We start from the raw sequence: 24851 nt of genomic DNA on the forward strand, positions 1-24851 counted from the left end.
TGAGAATACCATCCTATTGCATTTCATCCTATGGCCTAGGACTATGTAACTTTTCCAACAAAAGTATATAAATCATGTTACCGTTTCCTACATATATTTCTTTTCTTCTAACTTCTTGAAAAAAAAATTACATGTTGCCATGTCTTTATCTTTTAGGTAATCAAATTTTACTTAAACTTGGAGAATATGAGGCTGTAATGGCTCAGTGCACCACAGACTTCCATAATAGAACAATTTAAAATGACTGCTTTTAATCTTTTAGGATCTAGAAGATTTGATTAGAGCAAAAGAAAAAGAGGTGGAGAAAATTGAGCAGAATGGACTTGCTTTGATTCAGAACAAGAAAGAAGAAGTCTCTGGTGTTGTCATGAGCACGCTGCGGGAGCTCAACCAAACCTGGGCAAATTTAGACCACATGGTAATATTGCTTGCGGAGACCTGACTCCAAACATGTCATGGCATTTGGTTTTCCTAAAATAACTGAGTAAATAGTTACAGAATCTCTACGTTATCTCTTTGTATTAAGTCTCCTTCATTAACCTCTTTATTTTATTTTATTTAAGATTTTTATTTATTTGTGTGTGTGTGAGAGAGAGCACATGTGTGCACAGGGGGAGAAGCAAATGGGAAGCAGACTCCCTACTGGGTGTGGAGCCCAACACAGGTCTCCATCTCCCAACCTGGAAGATCTTGACCTGAGCCAAAACCGAGTCAGATGCTTAACCAACTGAGCCTCCAAGGCACGCCTATTAACCTCTTTTTAAATAAATTCTAGCTTTGGATATTTCCTATAATAAACATTATTATGAACATTACTCTTTTAATAATCCCATCCATTCCCATGTCCGTAGATACTATCTAGGTACAGACAATTCTCAAATGTATATCCCTAGCCTGGATTTCTCTCCTAAACTGTAGACACAGAGAGACAGAGAGAGAAATCCAATTTATAGACAGCTCCTCTTGCATGACCACTAGACATCTCAAACTTCCATGCCCAAACCAACTCCTGTTCTTCCCCCGCGGACCCACGTTTTCTGCCATCTGAGTTAATGACTGCTCTGCCTGGTTGCATAGGTAGAAGATGTGGAGTCCTTGCTTTCATTCCCCATGTCTGGTCTATCAGCAATCTTGTCAGTCTTTTTTTCAGCACAAATCTAGAATCCAACCCTTCCCCCCATCTCCATAGCCTACACCTAGGTCTAAGTCAATATCATTGCTGGCCTTGATTATTTCAATGGCCTCCATACTAGACGGGTCCTGTTAAATGGAAGCCAGATCACACCAGTCATCTGCACAAAACCTCCCAATAGCTTCTTGTCAAATTCAAAATGAGGCCAAAACCTGGTGAGGGCCCCAAGACCCCCAGGAGCTGGCCTCCCATGGTCTCTCTGACCTATCTTCTGCTGCCGTCCCACAGGTTCATTTTGCTTCTGGTCTCTCCTTACTCTTGAACTCCACTGGCGTGTTCCACACTCAGAGGCTTTGCGTTGGCTCTTCCCTCCACCTGGAATACCCTCCTGGACGTATCCACATGGGTTTTTCCCTTTCCACAAACTCGTTGTTCAAGTGCACCATCTCAGTGAGGGCTTTCCTGTTCACTTTGTTTTAAATGATAGCTTCCACCTCCCTACCCCCCATTCCCTGAATCTCGTCTCTGCTTTGCTTCTATCAAGATTATTTATCAACTTCTAACAGAGGATACAGCCTCCTTGTTTGTTTAAATTTCTCTCACTAAGATGTAAGGTCTATGAAGACATTTGATAAATCTGTGCCTAATGGAGTGCTGAATTCTCCAATAATAAATATGTGTAAAAGCAATTACTGCCCTGCACACACATGTGCAAGTAGTTATCATCCACACTTTGCAGAGATGGGAGCTAAGGCACAAACAGGTTAAGTGACTGGGATCCGTGGCATACAGCAAACAGCTTCTTACAGTCTATGTACCCCTCCTGGTGCAGCTTTCTAGTCTGTTCTGACCTTATCCTTAACCCAGTTTTAAATGTGTTTTATTTAATTTTATGTGTTTTTATAAAATCATCACAAATCTTGGAAATAATTTACTATATAAATAAATTAAGTGGTTCATTCACAGAAACACCTTCTCATGAAAAGCAAACAAAAATAATACAAAGAAGAAATAGGCTATTTATTGTTTTAAATGCATTAACTCATTTAATCCTTATAACAACCTTATGAGGTGGTTATAATTATTATCCCCATCTTATAGATAAAAAAACTGAGGCACAAAGAGGTTATGAAAATCACCTGAGATCATACTCGTGGAACACTACATCAAAAACTAATGATGTAATGTATGGTGATTAACATAATAAAATAAAAAATTTTTTTTAAAGTTGCATAATGTAACTACATCCTTTCTTCTAAATTATTTATCAAACCTTACATTAACCATATTAGAGGGGAGGTAGGTAGAGGGATGGGTTAAATGAGTGATAGGTATTTAAGGAAGGCACTTGTAATGGGCACTGGGTGTTTGTATGTAAGTAATGAATCACTAAATACTACACATAAAACTAATATTACACTGTATGTTAACTAACTGGAATTTAAATAAAAATCTGAAAATTAATGAAAAAAAAGACATACATGTCAATGTTGCTATGTCATTCTTTTCAAATTTTTTATTTCTAGTTTATTTATAATGCCTGAAACCCTGATGAAGTTCTTAAATATTAATGTTGTTTCCATCAATTCAATACCTATTCAACATTTTAAATATTTAACATTTTAAATATTATGCAATTATAAGAAGCATCTGTCTCTTTCAAAGGTTGGGCAATTAAAGATACTGTTGAAGTCCGTGTTTGACCAATGGAACAATCACAAGGTAGCCTTTGATGAGATAAACAGCTACCTCATGGAGGCCAGATACTCTCTTTCCCGCTTCCGTCTGCTGACTGGCTCTTTAGAAGCTGTACAAGTTCAGGTAGACAATCTTCAGGTAAGGGATGCATATAACCCATCTTTAATATTCTTTTTAATTTGAGAAAGTAAAAAGCAAACATGAACAGCATCCTGGAATATTGCTGTATATTGTTTGCATTTAATTATTTTTAAATATTTAAAATAAATCCTACCTGCTTTATTTGTAACTTAAACTTGCCTGTGGATACCAAATGTCTGGATTAGTTGGTATATAACTTATTGATTTTAAAAATTCTATTATGTAAGTATCCATATGAATGCATTTTATAAAATGATTTTACATACAAACCAACCTCCTTGATCCATTGTTGCTGCCTTTATGTCTTCCCTTTCTCTCTTCTACTTCTCCTAACATATTCTCAGGGAGTAAAAAGAAAACAAAGAGAAAGATAGACAAAACGGTAAACTTGTAAACTATCCAGTTGTTTTCTTTTCGTTCAGCATAGTATGATATTTCTAGTGCTTACTAGTTTACATATTTCTAGTGCTTACTGCTTGGTTTCCTGAGTGCCCATCATCACTGTAGTCATATAGGATGACCTCACTGCTGTTTGACTCTGCAGAGCACTGTCTCCTACCTCAGGCCCCTGCCTTCGAGTCAGCTGCTGCCCTCACTCCCCTGCGCATCATGCACCGATTGGCACTCTTACCTGTGGCCACTGTTTCTCCCTGGCTGACTCATGCAGACTGGGATACAAGATGGGCAGGATAGGCCCTCATGGCATAGGATGCCAGCAAGAGCCCAGCATGTACCCTCCTGACACAAGTCCATTTCCCTGGCTTGGCAATGAAAGTTTATATGTTGCTGACCTCAGATGCAGACTCTCCGATCAGGGAATGCCTTTTCTTGGGGATGGGGCGGGGAGGAAGAGTAAAGTGTATATATACATAATTTCTTTAAACTTTAAATAGTTGTTGCAGATACTGAGAATCATTAAAACTTGCTTTGAGAATAGGAAGTTTGCAAACAGATTTTATACCTTTGAGGCAATTAGAAGTACTTTTTCATTTAGCCCATTCTGTGTTTAACACCAGCACATGCTGTCTTAAGATATGAAAGGATTTTGATTTGATGGCAATCAGATATTGGTGTTAAACAGAACTGGGTTTTTGTAGCCTGCGTCACTTACAGAGTTTTACTAAGAACTGAATCTAGCACTCCAGCAGTATTTGCAGGGAAGTGTCTTTTTTCAGGATCCTTCACTAGTCCTTGGTAGAAGACTGTGCCATGTCTGTAGCCTGTCTAATAAATATTCTTTGCAAGGAAGAACACCCAGAGATAGAACTTATAAGTGGTACTCAGAAAAGCCACGACTTCTTAAGGTCTGATTATCTGGAGTTTCTGGTAGAACAGCTCTAGATATGTGATAAAATGGAGACCTGGATTTTGACTTTGAATAGCAAAGAGAACCAGTGTGACAGATTGCACGCATATCACTGCCATAGCTTCCTACTAGGTGACGGACAAGGACAGTCACGTGAGCTTTCCCAGCAGAATTCCAGATGCCACTGTAAGAACATTTAGTTGTTAGGAATCCCTTTTCACACCCATAAGAACAAAATTATAAAAGAAGAAATGATTACCTAAAGAAAATTTACAAAGCATCAGAACAAAGTCATGGTTTACGTATTTTTATGTACATATTTGTGGAAACAGCTATAAATTACTTTTAAACTTGATTATTAGAATTTACATCCTGTCGTGTCATCTGTGGTGCTTTTTTTTTTTTTTTTTTTTTAATTTGGGAGCAGAATCTTCAAGATGATCTGGAAAAACAGGAAAAGAACTTACAGAGGTTTGGCTCTGTCACCAACCAACTGTTAAAAGAGTGTCACCCACCTGTGACAGAAACTCTTACCAACACGTTAAAAGATGTCAATATGAGGTATGTTGCATGCTAATTTTACACTGTTATGCATTATTTATATCACAGCCTTATTACAAATAATAATGCAATTAAAACTTGCTGGCATTTTGAATTTGAGCTCTACAGGTTCTATTCTACTAATGTTTCAATTTTCACAAATGAATTTAAGGTAACTAAGTGTCGTGAAGAGACTTAGAGATTAAAACTGCTATATACCCCAAAATTGACCTCATTTCTACTCTGTGCCTTTGAACTCCGAGTGGGGAATATTACCTGGTAAAATTATGTCAAATAAAAATGAGGCATCTCTGAATTATTCCCATATTTACATGAAGCAGGATCGTGAAAACTAAAAGAGCAAATAACAGCATTTGGTAAGAGGTGTTAATCTGCCCATGAGTGTTGCCTATTGTTTCCAGATGGAATAACTTGCTGGAAGAGATTGCTGAGCAGCTGTACTCCAGCAAAGCCCTGCTTCAACTTTGGCAGAGATACAAGGACTACTCCAAACAGTGTGCTTCTACAGTGCAGCAGCAGGAGGATCAAACCAACGAGCTCCTGAAAGCAGCCACTAACAAGGACATTGCTGATGACGAAGTTGCTACATGGATTCAAGATTGCAATGTATGTTTAGGAGCGCTCGTGTTTTCCCACCCTGCCAGTCTTAGCCGTCTCAAGTTTAGCAAGGCTAGTGCTGATATGTGTAAGCTTTTAGTAGGTCTCAGTATGTGGGACAGCTATCCAAAAACTGTTTTAAGTATCAAAGACCCTGTTAGGTTTTCAGAACACAGTTGCACATGTATTAGATTTAAGAGGTTCCCTCCCACTGTTTCTTTTTTATAAATGAGTTGTTTTCCCATTTTTTCCTAATGGAGTACCATCCTTGTGAAGATTTAGGTTGTTTTTACACATTTGTCACTATTAAGAAATAAGAGAGTATGGAGAATAATGTTTTATCTTTTAAAAATCCACCGTGAAAGGTATTATCTAGTTAGGTCCATTATTTCTTATGTAAGCATCAACATAATTATTTCTTCTAAGAATTTAATAGTAGAAGGAAGTCTTACTCTCTGATTTACTGGTATACCTCTTTTTAATAGCTTTTTAATATTTCTTTTTCTCACTGAAGTTGCCAATAAACTACTTTAGGTTTTCAGAAACAGTTCTCTTGTTTCACCCATTACATGGTTCTTACTATTTGTCCTTATTTGTCTTTATTTTAATGAACTTGTTTCAAAGATCTTCTTGTAAACTTTCCCAAATCAGTTTATTAGAATTAGGCAAGTTATAAAAAAGCACATAAATTTCAACCTACTCTAATACCTTCACACGAATATTGAATAATCACTTAAGAGCTAAAGTTTAATACTTGAGATAAAGATAACATAATGCTTTTCTCTCCTCCTTCCACATAATTTATCCTTACAGAATTGTCATTTTTAATTTTCAGTCCTCCTGAGTTGATACATACACACCTATTTTAGGGGGTAATGCTCCAAATTATTTCTCAAATTTGTCTAAGACCTATGTCAAGGTCAAAGCTGCCTTTTGTTTTTCTCCCTCTCCTAGGACTCACTGTCTAGGTATAGCAGGCTCTGTTCTTTTTTTTTTTTTTTTAAAGCAAAAACAAATTAGTTAAGTTTATTAAATGGTGAATTTATACATATGTCAAGATAAATATCTTGGCTGATCCCAACACAGAAGAATAAGTAACAAATTTTCACAGCTATCTCCCATTTTTGTATTACTGTAAACTTTTTAATCCTACATATAATGATTAAAATATCATACACTCTACATTTATATTGGGATAAAACCTTTACTAGACATAATTAGGCCTTGAAAATGGAAGTGTAAACAGAATGAAGAAAAGGAATAGAATTGCTAATTTTTGCTAGCAGCCTCTATTCTTTTCACCATCTGGTGGAGCACCAGCAACAAGTAGAAGAACCAGTCATTTATCATCTCTTAGTGGTAGATGGAAACCAGAAACAGGGAATTTCCATTGGCTTAAATTTGGAGCATTTAAGAGTGTCCCACAAAAAGTGAAGGGCAGAGAAGCCATGGAAAAGAATGGAGATACAGTCTGCTTCAGTCCCTGCTCACCAGGGCCATTGCTGGAGTTCTAGGCTCCACTGAGATAGGAAGATCTGCTGTAATCACTCTAATGCAGCCATGTGTATAAAAGATGCTGTTGACAAACTCATCCCTTGTGTATAATATTAAGCAAGAAAAGGTGGATTGTAGCATTATGTTTTTGATTTGATATCAACTACATGAAAGGATAGGAAAAACCTGCCCAAATATTTCCAGTTATTGGCTCTGCTTGTAGATAACGTTTCTTCTTATGTATGTTTCTCTGCATTTCCCCCAATGTCCTACAGTGAACCTATGTGGCTTTTATTATAAGAATAGTACATGTATCTCTAAAAATGTTAACACACATCCATTTTTGAAAGTCAGATTTAATTCATGATTTTTCTGCAGGTGAAGGTTATTTAGTGTAATAATTTGATAAGTAAGAATTGAGTGTTTCCAGATGTGTGGTCCTTTGCTGATTATCAATTTAAGGAGTACACTTACCATGTTGTTTCATAATAGGCATATTTTCATCATCTCTAGGACCTCCTCAAAGGACTGGGGACAGTGAAGGACTCCCTTTTTGTTCTCCATGAGCTGGGAGAGCAGCTCAAGCAACAAGTGGATGCTTCGGCAGCATCAGCCATTCAATCTGATCAGCTGTCTTTGAGTCAGCACCTATGTGCCCTAGAGCAGGCTCTTTGCAAGCAGCAGACTATGTTACAGGTATGTTGCAGAGCTCATGTTCGGGATGTGTTATAAATTGGCTTTCTATAACATCTGAGCCTAAGCACAGAAAAAGAAAATTTTTTCATCATTGAGACAACACCTCTTTCAAGACCAAAGAATTAAAAAGTAAGTGAACTTGGAAGTTCCAATGAGGACAAGGGAAGGTGGGAGTCTTACACTATTCTTTGCAATGTGATTTTGCCCCTAAAGCAGTGCTCCCTTCTATGATACTGAGTAAAATACATTCGACTAATAGGTACCAAATGGCTTTAGTGTTGACATTCATGTTTATAGAACAAGTTTTTGCCAAGAATCAAAATATTTTTCTGTTTGGTAATATATTTTAAAAATGACTTTAATTGGTCAATTAATGCATGGTACCTAGGAGTAATTCTAAGTTTTCAAAAAATTACATGAATAAAGAGAAGAAAGGTTAAATCATGTAGCCTTGTTTCTTTAGTTATGGCATCTTGAGGATGGAAATTTGACACAAGAATATGAAAAATAATTTCGGTATCCAATTGCCCTTTCATTAGATATCTAAATACCTATTTTCTTTTGTGGGGAAAAAAAAAGGCTGGAGTTCTTGACTATGAAACCTTTACCAAGAGCTTGGAAGCGTTGGAAGCCTGGGTAGTAGAAGCTGAAGAAATATTACAAGGGCAGGACCCTAGCCGCTCGTCTGACCTTTCAACCATCCAGGAAAGGATGGAAGAACTTAAGGTAAGTACATTCCAGTCCTAGGCCTAGATCTGGTAGCATTCGTCCTCAAAATCTTAAGGAATACTCACAACTCCTGACATAGGCCTGCTTTTTATTTTGAGCTCCCAAAGAAACCCTTGCCAGCTCTGTTTTGCTGCCATGCACACACGGATTTCACCCCCGGCTGGGAGCTGGCCCGGGCAGTCCTGGGATTCCAGCTCACCCCTCCCTCCCACCTCTCGCCCCTTCCCCTGCCCAGTGGGTCACTTCCTCCTTCGGAGCCCTTGAGCCTCCCATCTCCAGCTCTACCCTCGTCCGCTCCTAGGCAAGCTGCCTATGTCTCGGACCCTGGCAACAGCCTCCATGGCCCTCTGTGCATCCACCCCAACCCCTCCAACCCACAGCTACCAGAATGATCTTTTGCTTTTAAAGGGTTTTACTTACTTATTAACTATCTTAAACATTCAGTAAATAAAACGATAACAATAGACATGCCAGTTTCATCACATTATTCCTCTGCTTCAGACCCTCCACAGGTTCCTCAGGGTGCTGTCAGGGTGAAACCCAGTGTGGATTCTCATGCCCAGTGGACCTGGCTTCCGTCTTCCTAAGGGTCTTGTCTTCACCCCTGTTCATCTCAGTGTCCATCACAGTGCTTTCCTAGCATCTGTGTGTATAATGTCACCTCTTTCTGGAATTCATTTTTTCTCTCCACCAACTCCCTTGCCACCAAAAGGAACGAACTTTTGTTCATTTTGTTCACTGTCACTCTCTTAAGAAAGCTTCCCCTTTTGTTCATGGTCAGGCTGCCCATGACACACTTTCATAGCACACTATTTTTTTTTCTTCAAAATTTTTTACATACCATTTAATTACGTTCATGTGATTAGGTGACTACTATTGTGGAATAGTATTGCTGGAATAGTATCTCACTGTCTGGAAGCCCCATGAGAAGGACCACTGCCTGTCAGTTTTGTTCACGGCTGATATCTATCCATGAAAATTCTGCCATCTGCCAAGGCTATTGTTACGCTTTTGACTTGAACAGTTGGAAAGATTTATTCTGTCTTTATGGTAATGAGCCTATTTCAGAGCATGCAAAGAGAAAACACACACAGCCAAAGGTGTCCTGCCGTTTTCCTCTTCCTATAGCCAGTTTCCTAGATGGAGTTACAATGCCCACAGGAAAACCAGAAGAGACAGCTTTGTCCTGTGTTTAAAGGGAAAGAGGAACTCTGAAAGCTTTGTCAGCCGAGTCTCACCAACTTTGGGATTGGGGCCAAGGACCTAAAACTGAAGCTGCTAGGATAATATGTGGTGACATCAAAGCTCAAAAGGGATCGCATTCATCTAGCAAGCACTCAGTGGCTCTTGTTTATCTAGCTCTACCACTTACTAGCTGGGTGGCCGTAAACAATTCACTTCCCATTTCTGAGCCTCTTTTTTTCCTTCATAAAGTCGGAATAGTCATGGTACTTACCTTAGGGGATTGTTCTGCAAATAAAATGAGTTATTACCTGTAAAGCTCTTATAGTATTATTTGGTTCATTATAAGTGCTCAAGAAACGTTAGCTATTACTACTACAATGGTTACCATTATAAATATTCTTATTGTTATTAGATAATAAAGGAGCAGATTAGCATAGACAAATGGAATATAAAGGGTAAGAAATAAGCCTTTTCAGTCATCAGCATAATTTTCATCCATCAGCAAGTAAGTAATTCACGTAAACTGCTAACATTCAGTGGAAGCTAGTGAGGAGCTGTGGCAGTGGGGGCAGCAACAGGGGAATGGGTTAGGAGACACAGCTCTTCTTTATTTGCAGCTCTGGAGATGACAAGTCAGTGGCCTAGAAATGCAGGAGAGACCAAAGACCTACTTCTTCCTGAAATCAGAAGGTCACTGTGCAGTTTGAAAGAACTCTGCCTTTTCTGACCATAGTGCTAAACTGGCTTTTAAATCTTGCTTCCAGGGGCAGATGCTAAAATTCAGCAGCATGGCACCTGACCTAGACCGTCTGAATGAGCTTGGATATAGGCTACCACTGAATGATAAAGAAATCAAAAGGATGCAGAACCTGAACCGACACTGGTCTCTGATCTCCTCTCAGACCACAGAAAGATTCAGGTAGAGCAACCAAGAGATATTTGGGTGATATAAGTGCATGGTTTGTGCATATTTATAAATTCCAAGTCTTCCGAGTGATACTCACAAAATTTGAACTAGAAGTGGCGAACTCAGATTGTGAAATGGTTTCCCATGCTTGATGTACGAAATAGTGTTTTAACAAAAAAGAAAAAAAAACTCTTTTTCATAAGAATATATTAAAGGTACATACATAATTTTATCATTTTGAAAACCTACCATTTTAAACTTTTATTCTTTTTTAAAAAAATTTACTACCTAACATTGAAAGCTTTGTGGTGGTCAAATTAAAACTGGAGGCAGAGGATATTTATTTAATCTGGTTTTATATGCTGACAATATAAGAACTAACAAACAACAACGTAATCATTATTCTTTTTCCTTTGTTTTGTCAGTAAGTTGCAGTCATTTTTGCTGCAACACCAGACTTTCTTGGAAAAATGTGAAACATGGATGGAATTCCTTGTTCAAACGGAACAAAAGTTAGCCGTCGAGATTTCAGGCAACTATCAGCATCTTTTGGAGCAGCAGAGAGCCCATGAGGTAAGTTATGCCGGTAGGTTTTTGGGTAGTAAAACAGTTTTCAGTCTTTGGAAAAGGCTGTACAATGCCATGTGAAGGAGTTCAGGCACTGTATCTTGGGCTGAGTCTGCTCACGTGTAGGCATTGTTCTGCCTTCTTTCTTAAGCTTGAATGTGGTCCAGTTCTTTGCTTCCATAGTTGGTTTTAAAAATGTGGCAGCCTTCAATATCCTGCAATGTATACTGCCACAATTGTGGTAAAAGTCTACTTATGGAGGATGTGTGGGGGGAATCGGGTGTGTGTGGAAGGCATGCAGGAAGTTAGACAATTTTCAATTGAGTTACATACTACGTTAATATTGCCAAGGCTAGTTGCTTGAGCGATTATGCTTTGATCACAAGTCTTTAATAAATGAAAATTGAGTGTTCTGTAAAAAAAATACCCATTATTTTATACTTGGAAATCAAGTTATCAAATACCTCCAAGAGTACCTCCTGATCAAATGGCAATATAATTATTTCCTAAGAAACACCAAAGAGAGAACTAGATACAAAAAGCAAATTAATTAATTTGCTGTTTGTCTCAATTTTGCTGTTCACTTTTATAACCACATTGGCCCACATGTTTCTGAAGTATACACAAATGGAGAAATAGGATTTACCTAAAAGCAGAGAAAAGCTTAAAGGAACGTAGAATGAAACTAATTTTAAAGCATTTTGCTTAAATTTTAAAAATAGAGGCTTTAACTATGTGTAATGTATTTTTAAGTCCAATTTTATCGAGTTGACTGAAGATGGAATTAAAGACAATGAATCAAAACTGCATTGAGATATCACTTTATACCCACTATGATTGCTATAGTGAAAAAGACAGCAAGTATTGATGAGGGTATATAGGAATTGAAATCCTCATACATTGCTGGTAGAAATGTAAAATGGTGAAGCTGCTTTGGAAAACAGTTGGGCAGTTCTCAAAATATTAAACAGAGTTACCATATGACCTGGTAGTTCCACTCTTAGCTTTATACCCAAGAGCAATTAAAATATTTGTCCACAGAAACTTGTGCAAGAATATTGTTCATAGCCATGTTATTTATAATAGCCCAAAATGGAAACAACCCTAAATATCCATCAGCTGATGAACGAATAAATAAAATTGGTATGTCTGTACAGTGAAATACTACTCAGCAATAAAAAGGAATGTGGAGATGATGCGTCCTGCACATGGATCAACGTTGGAAACATAATGCTAAGTGGAAAGAAACCAGTCGCAAAAGACAGTACATTGCATGATTCCATTTACATGAAATGTCCAGAGTAGGCAAATCTGTAGAGACAGAAAGTAGGTTAGTGGGTTACCTGGTGCTCATGAATTGGGAAGAAATGGAGAGTGATCGCTGAGTGTGGAGTTCTTTTTGGTCTAAAATCAATTGTGGTGATGGTTGCACAAGTCTACAACTATACTAAAAGTCATTAAATTATACACTCTATATAGGTTAATTGTAAGGTATCTGAATTATATCTCAATAAAATTGTTTAAAACATAGCAGAAATAATTTGAAAAACTTTTTGTTGAATTTGTAATGAAATAATTTTATCAACCAAATTAGATTAAAAAACAGTGAGTTCGGATAAAAAAGAAAAGAAAAATGTGGGGTTTCTTAAATCTTTTTCAACTTTCTGAAAGGTCTTAAGCTATTTTCTACTTGAAAATAAACAAGAATACAAAGTACATGTTAACCAGTGTTACTAGGTGATTTTGAAAGAAGGGAAACATAATTCTACTTTTAGTCACTTAGTTTTTGTAAGCAAAAACTAAACTTTAAGTATATCTTAATTGATTGTTTAAAAATACATTCTGGATATACTTCAGGATTTCACACATATCCTGATACGACTGGAAATATTTTTCAAAGCCTTACTTAAACCAGAATTTTGGGGAAGTTACTAGAAAACTGGTCACTAAAACTGGGAACTCTAAAAGTATGTTTTTCTGTTTTTTCAAATAATAGTTGTTTCAAGCAGAGATGTTCAGTCGCCAGCAGATTTTGCACTCGATCATTATTGATGGGCAGCGTCTTCTAGAACAAGGTCAAGTTGATGACAGGTAGGATCTTTGATACATTATTATGAAGAAAGGTTTCAGTAAATTAGTCATTTTCTTTTTAACGAGCCGATTAGAGGGCATATGTCTAATCTTCCTCAGGCAATTGTACTGCAATGGAGCCTCAGTAATTGGAGGAAAGGCTTGTCTGAATCACTGAAACGGCTGAGTATTGAATCTTTTTAAAGAACTGCTATTATATTACATGAAGGACATAGAGTAATTGGAAATCACCTAGCCAACCTTCTCCAGACCTCTGCAGGAGACTGGAATTAATGAATAGATCAGAACAACTTGTATTAATGATGTATCAATGGTTTGTAAACAGATGCTTCTACTCATCTCATACAGTTACAGAAATTCTATTCCTCAAAGGAGCACAGAGATCACTAGATTATCTCTCTTACTTATAGATGAAAACTTGAGGCCCAGAAATGCCAACTGATATGACCAAGGTCATTCAACTAGCCACAGAATTGTATATCTGGGTTTTAGTCAGGACCAGCCAGCTTTCCCACACCATGATAATTCCAAACTTGAAAATGGTTTGCCACCTTAAGTCAGATGACACTCTGACACGTTGAAATTCTGCCTCCTCTTCATTTACTTAGCAGATTACCTCTTTATTGAAAACGAAGAGGTAAAATCTAGCTCCTCTTTCAACTTCCTGTATGTGAATTGCTGATTTCGTGCTGTATTTACATTTCCTAGAAACAATATCTAGTCTACCCCATCTACCTTATGTAGTGATATTTGGAATATAAACCTCATTGATACTTATACATTTACATAAGAACATCTCTCCCGTATCAAGGACCAGTAACTGTGATTATAATTAACTTAGTATTTTTTTCCAAAAAAAAAAAAAAGAACATTAATCACTGTTTTCATTAAGAGGTTTTTTTTTTAACATTTTGAAGCAATTTCAGTTTTAAGAGGATATTTCTTTGGAGGTAACATGAAAGATTTTCATGGTTAAGCTTGGAACAACAAAATGTGATACCGTATTTATTCTATTCCAAAGTAAGCCAAACTTAAACGTGAGCTTTACTGAGGATTTAAGGCCCTCAAAATAAAACAAATTCAAATGCAGTTAACTTTTTCTTATCCTCCCTTGGTCAACTCTATAAAAGTATTATAAAAGTTTAAGCCAGTAAGTAAAATAAAATTTAAAATTCCCGTACAAGCTAACATCTATTAAATTGTAAATGTTAACAGTTAAGGAGAAACACTGAAGAGAGGAAAATGGGAGGTTTGGACTGAGGATGCTTCTGAAAATTGCAAGAGAAGAAAAATATTCAGATTAGAGCATGAAGGCCCCAGATTACAAATGTATTGTGTTTTAAAAGTTTGTTTATAAGTTTTGTGTTTTAGGGTTCAAGTTCAGCCATGAGAACCACGTCATGTGTTAAGTACTTCCGCGGGCTGGCAGGTGGCTCAGGACAGTTGGGCTCTACAGAAAGTAAGGGCGAGGGCTCCAAAGAGATCTTGGATAGTGGCCTGATGGAAAAGCAGTGTGTGGGGCACTTTCCCTGTTGTAGGACATTCTCAAGTCCTGGAGTGAGATGTCTTCAGAGATGATAGATGCTTGTAACTTCTAGGGCAGTTGCATAAACCTAATTCATCACATTTAATTCTACTGCAATTAGATTATTAACATCAGAATTTCCTTTCAAAAACAGAAGCACCAGTAACACATTTAGTTACAGAACCAAGGTTTAGAGTAGGCCTAGATGATAGGACATGTCAACGATATAGGAGTCCACAAGAGTTAAGTTCACCTCAGATTTGAAGCCACCCTCAAAGGAGAGAATTGTGTATCTAGGGAAGCAAAACAAAACTAACACAATAGAGAAAAACAATTAATGTTACACTTTAATATTAAAATGTGAATAACACCCTAATTTACAAAGAAACTCATTCTATTTGATACTGGACAAATCAGTTCTAGAGCTACAAATTGAATGTTAAGGAAAACTTCCTAAAAAACTACCAACATTTTTTAAAGGTAGAAAACACAGAGGTAGAAAGGACAAACTAAAAGACCTGAGATTATTTAGCCTGAAACTGAGAACACTTAAGTAAAATTTACTATCTCTAAGTATGTGGACAACCTTCATATAGACAGTGATGACTACATAGTTTTCATTTTTCTAAGAACAAAATGAAGTAGGTTTAAAATGTAAAAGGGACAATTTAGATTAATATGTGGAATAATTCGCTAAAGATTAGAGCTGTTTATTGTGAGGGAATATGGAGCTTCTCCCTCTGCCTCTGCTCCTCCACGCCACCCCCCCCACTTGTGATCTCTCTCTAATAAGTAAATAAAAATCTTTAAAAAAATTTTTTTAAATAACATGGTTTTATTTAAGTGGCTTATGATTCTAGCTGAAATGTGTTGTTCATCCAAAGTGGCTTATAATTCCGGCTGAAGATGGAGGTTTATAAAAAAGTTTGGTTCTCATTTTCTTTTTTAAAAAATATTTTATTTATTTTTTTAAATTTTATTTATTTATTTGACAGAGAGAGAGCACAGGCAGGGGAAGAGGGCAGAGGGAGAAGCAGACTCCCCACTGAGCAGGGAACCCAACGCAGGGCTTAATCCCAGAACCCTGGGATCCTGACTTGAGCTGAAGGCAGACGCCTAACTGACTGAGCCACCCAGGCTCCCTGGTCCTGATTTTCTCCCTCTCACTGTAGCACTCACAAGATGCTGTCACCTGCTGCATACACTGTTTGGGCCCCTTCCCACTGAATCTGCTACCCAGTGCTCTCTCCCCACTTCTGCATTCAGGCAGGGAATAATTAGTGACCTTACAGATATGCCTTTAACCTGTGCTGAGACATGAAAATACTCACTGTTTGCAGAAACCAATAGTTATTAATTTTAAAAATTACTTGAAACAGACCTGATAAAAGATCATGGTGTGATATTTGAAAACCTCTGCCCTGAATCACTTCTCAGGGCTCATTTGGGTCATCAAGTGCATATACATTGTGTATATACATGACTTATATGTAAATGCATCCAGGGTAACAATGTTTCCTCCCTGTGTAATTATTTCTGCACCAGGGACGAATTCAACCTGAAATTGACACTTCTCAGCAATCAATGGCAGGGAGTGATTCGCAGGGCCCAGCAGAGGAGGGGCATCATCGACAGCCAGATTCGCCAGTGGCAGCGATACAGGGAGATGGCAGAGAAGCTTCGTAAATGGTTGGTTGAAGTGTCCTATCTTCCCGTGAGTGCTCTTGGAAGTGTCCTAATACCACTGCAACAGGCAAGGACCCTCTTTGATGAAGTGCAGGTAAGGTGCAAAACACAGGCTTTTTAAACCTCTTCTACATTTCCACTATACACCTTACCCTCACCTCAGTTCTTCACCAGGATTCTGGAGTGACACTGGAATGAGGACAAATATCGTTCCAAAGTATCAACAGGAACTTACAATCTGATTGCATTACAAAGGCTGTATTTAATGATAGTCTGGTCGGGCCCAGCCGCTCACAGACCCCATCCATGGCCCACACCAGTGCCTCCCAGCAGCTCACTAACCTTCAGCATGGAAGGAAAGGCAATGGCCAGGAACGGAGCACTGTGCATTGATTTATAACCATGAGCAATTTAAACATTAACTTGAGTATTCCAGAAAAGATTAAAGTCTCAGTTCTGTCTGAGCTCTTGGTCCATTCCTGGTTTGGCCCCTTCCTTCCATCTGCCTGGGAACCTGGGCCTCCAGCCCTTTAGATGGCTCCCTCCTAGCACTCCGATCAGTCGTCCCTAGTGTATTTCATGTCTCCTCTTGCTTTGGAGGTCATTGTTTGCTGCTTCCTTTCTCCTGGGAGACCTCATCCCCCCATGGCTTCGTCTGCCTCCTACTAGCACAGAAGGGCCAACGTGTTATCTTCCAGTTACATCTACCTCCCGAGCTTTCAACTGATGTATTCAATTGCCTTTAGATTTATACATATATATATATAGAGAGAGAGAGAGATTTATATATATATAGAGAGAGAGATTTATATATATGTATATATATTATGTCTATGATGCATATATATATATATGCATATGCATCATAGACATAATATACTCCATGGGTTCCCAAGGAGCCGGTGATATCTGGATGAGCCATTCTCTGGCAGTCCCTTGTCCCATGTCCCCTATTCAAGGAAATGTCATTACCAGCTATCTGGTCTGTCAGGAGTTTTAGAGTAATTCTAGAGCTATATTCTCATTCTCTGCTTCCCCATTCCTAATACACTCCCAGTTTCCATGCCCACTGCCACTACCTTAGATGAGGAGCTCTTGATTTCTTACCTACAGAGACAACAGCTTTCTAACCTATTTCAGTGTATCCAACATATGCCCTTTTCCATTCCATCTTCTACCCTACTGCAGAGTGTTTTAATTTAAACACATCACTTCCCTGCTTAATATTCTCCTATGAATCTCAGTCACTTTCACTATTAAACAAATTCCTGTGCAAGGTGTGATCTGGTATCATCTTCTGCCACTCTTTCACCTGCCTCTACTGTATTCCAGTCCCTGAAAACTACACCAGGGTCCTGAATTCATCCTACTGATCTCGTAGAGTAAATTTGCCCATCTTCATTTGTCTGCGTGGAAGGATTCTTCTCCCTGATTCCTGGCCTTCGTCACACTAGGTCCTTCTTAATCTGGCTGTATTCATATGTCTTCCAAGACTCATGAAGCTTTTTCCCTTTGAGGAAGCCTGTCTTGCATCCATGTGGGTTAGATATCTGAGCACAGGTCTTTCTTGGAAGTGGGTTATTTGTATGAACCGAGCATCACAAATCTATTTTTGTGGAAGAAATTAAAAGATCCTAATAAAACTTAAGACAAATGAAACATGTAACAGTGTGTTCCCTGTGCAGTTCAGGGACTCTCCTGAGATTCTCCTCAAGCAGTTTCCGTATCGCACTGTGATTGTATTTAACTTGGGGACAGAAATTAAGCCTCCCCCTGTTGAACTCTCATTCATTTTTACAGTGCTTCATTCACGCCCAAGTACTAGCTCCATAAATGTTGGATAAAGAGGGCATGAAATGTATGAAAGACTGTAGGGTCACTTAAACACACTTGCAATAGGGACCTGGTGAAGAAAAGAATGAGAAAGTAAAAAGCTACGGTTCCTTTCAGTTCAAAGAAAAAGTGTGCCTGCGACAACAAGGCAGTTACATCCTCACAGTGGAGGCAGGCAAACAGCTCCTGCTCTCGGCCGACAGTGGGGCTGAGGCCGCCTTGCAGGCCGAGCTCACGGAAATCCAGGACAAGTGGAAATCAGCCAGCGTGCGTCTGGAGGAGCAGAAGAAAAAGCTGGCCTTCTTGCTGAAAGTAAGTTCAGCTCTTTGCTCCTGTAGATGTAATGCAGTTTCAGAAGCCACGTAAGTGGTCCTGCTGCGCCCTCCCGTTGTTAGCTTTCCAGACAAAGCAAAGATCGTTAAGTCATACCCTGCAGTATTTTGATCCCCTGCCCTGTGTCTCATTTAAGACTTTGTCCTGTCTTGCATGACCTGGAGAAGTTTCCCAATTTTCAGCAGTTTGTCTTTCAGAAAAATCCCCCAGCTGAGTAGTTTTAAGTCTAATAAGACTGTCCAAGCCACGAATTCTGATTAATGGTCGGTGCTGAGCCAAGAGCCATGTGATGATTTTATAAATCCAAACAGGAATGCAAAGAGTAGATTCCACTCCCTGATCTAAGACTCTAAAGTGGTTTTTAAGATTGATATCTCTTATTTTACAGCAGGAAAAACCTATCCAAGAGAACACTCTTGATTTCATCTTAGTTTATCCAAGCACATTGCTATGAGATAAAATTCAGGAGGTATATTAAGCCTTTCGTTGGATACAGAGAGCATACTGATCACACGGCAAGTTTAGGGAGAGGTAGATTTATCCAGACCCCCCCACAAGATGCTTTCTCCCTCACTTTCCGTAACCAGACGCAATACATAATTGGAAGGCATTGGGTAAAGGGCATGGTTTCTGGAGCCAGGCATATCCAAGTTAAAACCATAATAAACCAAGTTAGCCTGGTTAACTCAACCTGTCTGAGGCTCAGTTTCCTCCTCTCTAGAGTAGGCATGATTACCCCTCCTTCAGACAGCATTGTGAGGATTTAATGAAATAATGAAAGTAAACATGTGGCACGCATTGAGCATGCAATAAATGATGGTCATTATCACTGTTGATATTATTTTCATATTCAAGAGTGAACAGAACTAAATAGGAAAGTTTTATATATGTTGATAATCACCAACACTTCAACAAAGTTATCTATTAAACTTGGCCTGCCACGTTTTTGGATCACAGGTAGTAACTAAAGGTAATGGAACACATATTGCTTTTATAATGCTTTAAGTATGCACACCCGTTGGGTTTATTCTGTTGAATTTTATTTAATAATATATTACCTTCTGTGTGGGAAACAATCAATCAAAAGTGCCACTGAACATTTGTTAAAGAACTATTATTTGCACACAGCACAATTCATCAGTAATACAATATGTCTGATTCTTTTTTTCTTTTTTTGCTTTCAGGAAAGGATTAAAAATGTTGTAACTCGTTCTGTAGAGATCATTTTAATCATATACTTTTCTTTATTTGTGATGTGATTTTTGGACACATTCCCAAGACTTTAATTAGGCGAAATGGCTGAATCACTGCATTTGCTTTTCTTGCCAGTCTGTTTGTTGGTGTGTAAAACATCCACTTTGATAGATGTTTGCAGACCATGACATTTTGTTATTTCCTTGTAACTCATGTAATAAAAAGACTGGGTTATAGCTTTGGAATCTAAGCCATCCTTGGAAAGGGGAATCCTTATTCTTCTCTTGTTAAAGTTTATTTTATTTTAAATCATACACTAGGACCCATTTGCCTAAGAAGGAATTCATGAAGGTAAATTCTAATGTTAATGTCATTTTTCTTTATTTTAATGTACCTTCACATCACTGCTATAATGCTTATCTAATTTTAGCCCTTGATTTAATGCTCTGAGTAAATATGCCAAAATACAGTGATTCTAATTCTGTGGCCTTCATGTTCACCTGCTTCACTATAGCCTCTTAATTTTGTTATGGAAAATAAGAAACTGGCCTTTTCTCTTTTAGATCAATGAACATTCACTGATGGCATGTTGATAGGTTTCAGAGTGTGTGATGATTTCATTGAGAATGCTGTTCAATTTAGTAAGAGGATCTCACTTTGCTTAGCACTGGTGAACTACTTGTAGCCTGGGAACACAGAGATACTTTAACAAAGGGGAATGGGTACAAAGCTGACCAAGACAGACAGTTTGTGTTTTTTTCTGGTAAATGGAAAGAGGGAATGTGGTTATGCACTCTAGGAAGCTCCCTGAAGGAATTTAAAAGAGAAATGACAATCTTGGGCCAAATTCTCAGTTCAGTTAGAAACCAAAAGACCTTTTGAGTAGGGAGGCACTTTAGTCAGCACCTTCTAACAGAAGACAGTTTTGGTCATAGCACCTATGGGTTGCTGTGCTAAAAATAAAGCATCAGGAAAGAACACAGAAAGAGCCCAGACAAGAAAAAACTGGTGACAATGGAAGAGATAATGTGAAGGAAAAGGCGGCATGATTTGGCATTAGGCTTATTACTAAAAGCAATTCTAGTTGTCTTTCTTTGGAACCCAGTAATTTAAGTTGTGGGGAGTGGCCACTGAGAAGGGTCACCAGGAAGGTGGGGCGTGGACAGGAATGGGAGGTCATAGGCAAAATTAAGGAGATTTGTTTAGATGAATTTAATTTGAATTGTCTCTGAGACACTAGACAGGAATTAATTTGTAGCTCTAATGCTATAAAGAATCAAGTCTCCATTATGGATCCTATCATTTTTTTAATTAAAAAAATGCATGTGTCTGATAAAAAAAATTCAGGTAATAATTAAAGTATGTAGAGTGAAAAATGAAGTTTCCCCTATACCACCACCAAATCCTGTAATCTTCCCCAGGGGTAACCACTGCTACGAGTTTGGTGTATAATCGTCCAAAACAACCACATAATGTATGTTTTCTCTGTCACTCTGTAGAGATCTACTGGTCTCCACCACCACACTCTCTACCACTTAACTCGCTATATTCTTCTCCAGAGTACTCATTAGTATTTGACATACTGGATGTATATTTTTAAAATTTTGCCTCATCTCTCTGCTTCCATTTATTGATTGTTTCAGCTTTTATGTGTTATATACTCAACCCTTTGTGATACACGTTTCAGCACTTTCAAGATGAAGCCCACCCAGTGCCAACCTTTGGTACTTGTGGTTCTACTTCTGTAACAAATCAAATGTATGTACCACATACTGTTCATATAATGAATTTAATCAGAGTCAGGGTTATATTATTTTTACACTTCATCCTGAAAGAGATTCCATATCCTCTTTTTTATCTCTTATAGAGCGTTTGAGGTCATGTAGACACCTTATGGGTGGAGTTAGGAAAGAGGCAAAATAGTGCAATTACCTCTTACTTCTGCAGAGTGATCCAGATGCAGATAACATTTTTGAGTACCCATAATATTCTGGGCCTGGTATTTAATGTGTTCACACCATTGCTTCCTCCAGCCCTCCAACAATTATAGAGTTTGTGTTATGCCCATTTTCATGGGGAAAACTCAGGCATATCATATTACCTGCTTAAGGTCACATAGCCTAAGTGTAGAACTCAACTCTTCTGATGCTGCCTACAAATGGATGTGGACTCCCCAGTGAATCTTTAATTGTTTCTCTTGGATTAAGAAGAGTGTTTTTCTTTTGTTCCAGTTTCTTACAAAAAAAAAAAAACAAAAACAAAAAAAAAAGCCATGAAATTTCTTTCTTCTCCCATTATAGGACTGGGAAAAATGTGAGAATGGAATAGCTGATTCTCTGGAGAAACTACGAACATTCAAAAAGAAGCTTTCTCAACCTCTGCCAAATCACCACGAAGAGCTGCATGCAGAACAAATGCGTTGCAAGGTAAATGACTGGATTGAGCTTTTAGCCATCACTTACCTCTGTGCTTCTGCTATCATATTGCCTCTGAAAGCATAATTCAGTCAAACTGTTCCAGCTGTGAACATGTAGATGCAAGTTCCTGGATTTTGCATTAGGGCAGACAACTCTGGTGAGACTTGGCTGTTGATTTATTGCAGTTGATGAAATTATAGACTAGTTTATGGATTATCTTGAGAAATATAAACACAGCATTAAAAGATATTTAAAAGCTGGGTCAAAAGCAATAAACACAATCTTTTTAAAGCATCTACACTGAAGAGTTGTTCTAGCAGAATAGTCTAGTTCACAGAAAGGAGAGCGAGCCTCGGCAGCCTGGAAATTCTGCAGACAGTGGCCCTTAGGGGAACACCCTGTCCTCCACGCTCTTCTGTAAGGAAAACAGGAACTGTAAATAGCTGATCTCAGTTACTGCATGGAGACACACAGTCATTCTGGTACTCAGGCCCCTGACTGCTTAAAGATCATGATCAACACCTCAAATTGCAGTTGGAAGCAAATCAGGAGCTAATACAGACCGCCCCCTGCATTATGAGCTTGCTGAGACCAGTGTGATTCAGTGGCTGTAGGATATGTTCCATTCATACCTATATAGTCAAGTGAAGTATTTGGATAACAGTTCTCTGCTGAGCAAGATGCAGATCTAGTCAAAACTACCTTTACAAATGCTTTTTATCCCCCAAATAATACATGCCCTTGTGTTTCCCAGTCATTTGCAAATCACTGCCCTAGAGTAATGCTGTAAAACTTCACAGATACTGGGGCGCCTGGGTGGCTTAATCGGTGAAACCTCTGACTCTTGGTTTTCTGCTCATGTCATGATCTTGTAAGTTGTGAGGTCAGGCTCCATGCTCAATGCTCAGCCGAGAGTCTGCTTGAAGATTCTCTCCCTCTGCCCCTCCCCCACTCTCTCGCTCTTTCTCTCTAAAATAAATAAATCTTTTAAAAAGAAACTTCACACATACTTAAATGATTTGGATTTTAATCAGAAGTTCTCTGCTTCACTCTGGCTAAGAAGTCATAAGCATTAAAGAAAAAATAATTTTTTAAAGAAGTCTTGAAATCACAAAAGCCTAGATTTAAGAAGTTTTCTTCAGTATCAAAATTTAAGGATATACTTTGAAACTCGAAAGAGATTTATGGGGCACCTGGGTGGCTCAGTCAGTTAAGTGTCTGCCTTCGGCTCAGGGCATGATCCCAGGGTCCTGGGATCAAGTCCCACATCAGGCTCCCTGCTCAGTGGGGAGTCTGCTTCTCCCTCTCCCACTCCTACTGCTTGTGCTTGCACTCTCTCTCTGTCAAATAAATAAATAAAATCTTAAAAAAAAAGAGGCAGATTTAGGAAGAATAAAAAGGTAATATACATTACATCATGGATGGCAAATGAGGAAAATATTATCTTGAGGTGTAAATTCAGAAGCATGCAAAAATTAAAAAGTTTGTTTTAAATCTGTGATGTTAAATTTCTAACAAGTGATTAAAGAAAACTGTGATAAACAGAAATGGGCATTTATTGGGCCCCTTTTATGTTGCAGTGACTACACAGCATTATCTCAGTTGACACAAACACAAGCTCACAAGGACAGTCTATCATTTCCCTTTTACAGATGTGAAAACTGAGGCTTCTAGAAGTTTAATAACATTTCTGAGTTTGTAAATATCAAGGCTGCCTGAATCCAGAGGCTGTATTTTTACAATAGGGACTCATCTAATGGAGCCTGTGAGTCTGAAACAGTTAGTTTTTGTGGTGGTGTTTCTTTTATAATCCTTACACCATGGATTATATCTGATATTTGAGTTAGGGGCTAGAAATGGGCATGAAAAGGGGGAAATATTTACACTGGTATGACTGGTTAGTATGTCTACAAATATAAGCAGAAATACGGCGTATTTACTCCACCTGGATGGTTTGGTCTTTCAGCCAAATGCTGTTACCATGGGACCTCATCTCCCAAAATACAACAGTTACAAACATACCCGGCTATTAAGTTTGGAGATTAAAAGGATGCATTTTGGTCCAGCTCTCTGCTCTTCTTCCCCAAACCACCATTAGCAGCAAAACAAAGCAATTACCTGGAAAATTCAGACTAAAACCTTGTTTGCCTAAATTGCCTGAGAAGTTAGCCTCAGACAGTACCGTTAATTGCCTTTGCCTTCGGAAACTTGTCTCCTGTGTGAAGAGACAAAAAGAGAGGAGAAAAAGCCATGTGAAATACTCTATTTATACATAAAATTAGCTGGAATCTAAAAGCATCAACAGCTGGCAAAAAGCAAGACTCATACAAATTGCAAAACTGGTCATCAGTTCAAAGCATTGCAAAAACCAATGTCAACCCATCAAATATTGTTTTATGGGTTTTTTTCTTAAATCATTTCCCAAAAGGACAGAGTACATAATATTTTCTTCAGTAACCTGAAGAAATCTGTGTTCCTACAGGAAATGAATTCAATCCATTATTTTCAACTGAATAATAGCAGCAATGGATCTTTTCGCTGATTACGTTATTAAGTCTATATCATAGAATGTAAACTCATAGTGTTTTAGGATGAACGTGACCCCAGGAGTTCGGTTTTTGTTTTGTTTTGTTTTGTTTTTTTAAAGATTTTATTTAATTGACAGAGAGAGAGAGAGAGAGACAGCGAGAGAGGGAACACAAGCAGGGGGGAGTGGGAGAGGGAGAAGCAGGCTTCCCGCCAAGCAGGGAGCCTGATGC

The 24851-nt window shown here is 38.3% G+C and overlaps 1 protein-coding gene across 1 annotated transcript in view; it reads left to right on the top strand.

Moving 5' to 3' along the window:
- Nucleotides 1-24851, top strand: part of SYNE1 (spectrin repeat containing nuclear envelope protein 1) — a 454522-nt gene that overhangs the window by 361602 nt on the left and 68069 nt on the right. Inside the window, exons 113-124 of the mRNA XM_028103363.2 lie at nucleotides 263-418; nucleotides 2798-2968; nucleotides 4705-4838; nucleotides 5240-5444; nucleotides 7443-7625; nucleotides 8205-8351; nucleotides 10304-10458; nucleotides 10872-11019; nucleotides 13010-13104; nucleotides 16175-16409; nucleotides 18266-18460; nucleotides 21976-22101. Coding sequence (XP_027959164.1) covers nucleotides 263-418; nucleotides 2798-2968; nucleotides 4705-4838; nucleotides 5240-5444; nucleotides 7443-7625; nucleotides 8205-8351; nucleotides 10304-10458; nucleotides 10872-11019; nucleotides 13010-13104; nucleotides 16175-16409; nucleotides 18266-18460; nucleotides 21976-22101 — 1950 coding nt within the window. The remainder of the gene's footprint in view (nucleotides 1-262; nucleotides 419-2797; nucleotides 2969-4704; nucleotides 4839-5239; nucleotides 5445-7442; nucleotides 7626-8204; nucleotides 8352-10303; nucleotides 10459-10871; nucleotides 11020-13009; nucleotides 13105-16174; nucleotides 16410-18265; nucleotides 18461-21975; nucleotides 22102-24851) is intronic.

The sequence above is a fragment of the Eumetopias jubatus genome, unplaced genomic scaffold (assembly GCF_037043125.1).
Source record: "Eumetopias jubatus isolate StellerSeaLion01/CBP00866 unplaced genomic scaffold, mEumJub1_p1.0 scaffold_6, whole genome shotgun sequence".
NCBI lineage: Eukaryota > Metazoa > Chordata > Mammalia > Carnivora > Otariidae > Eumetopias > Eumetopias jubatus.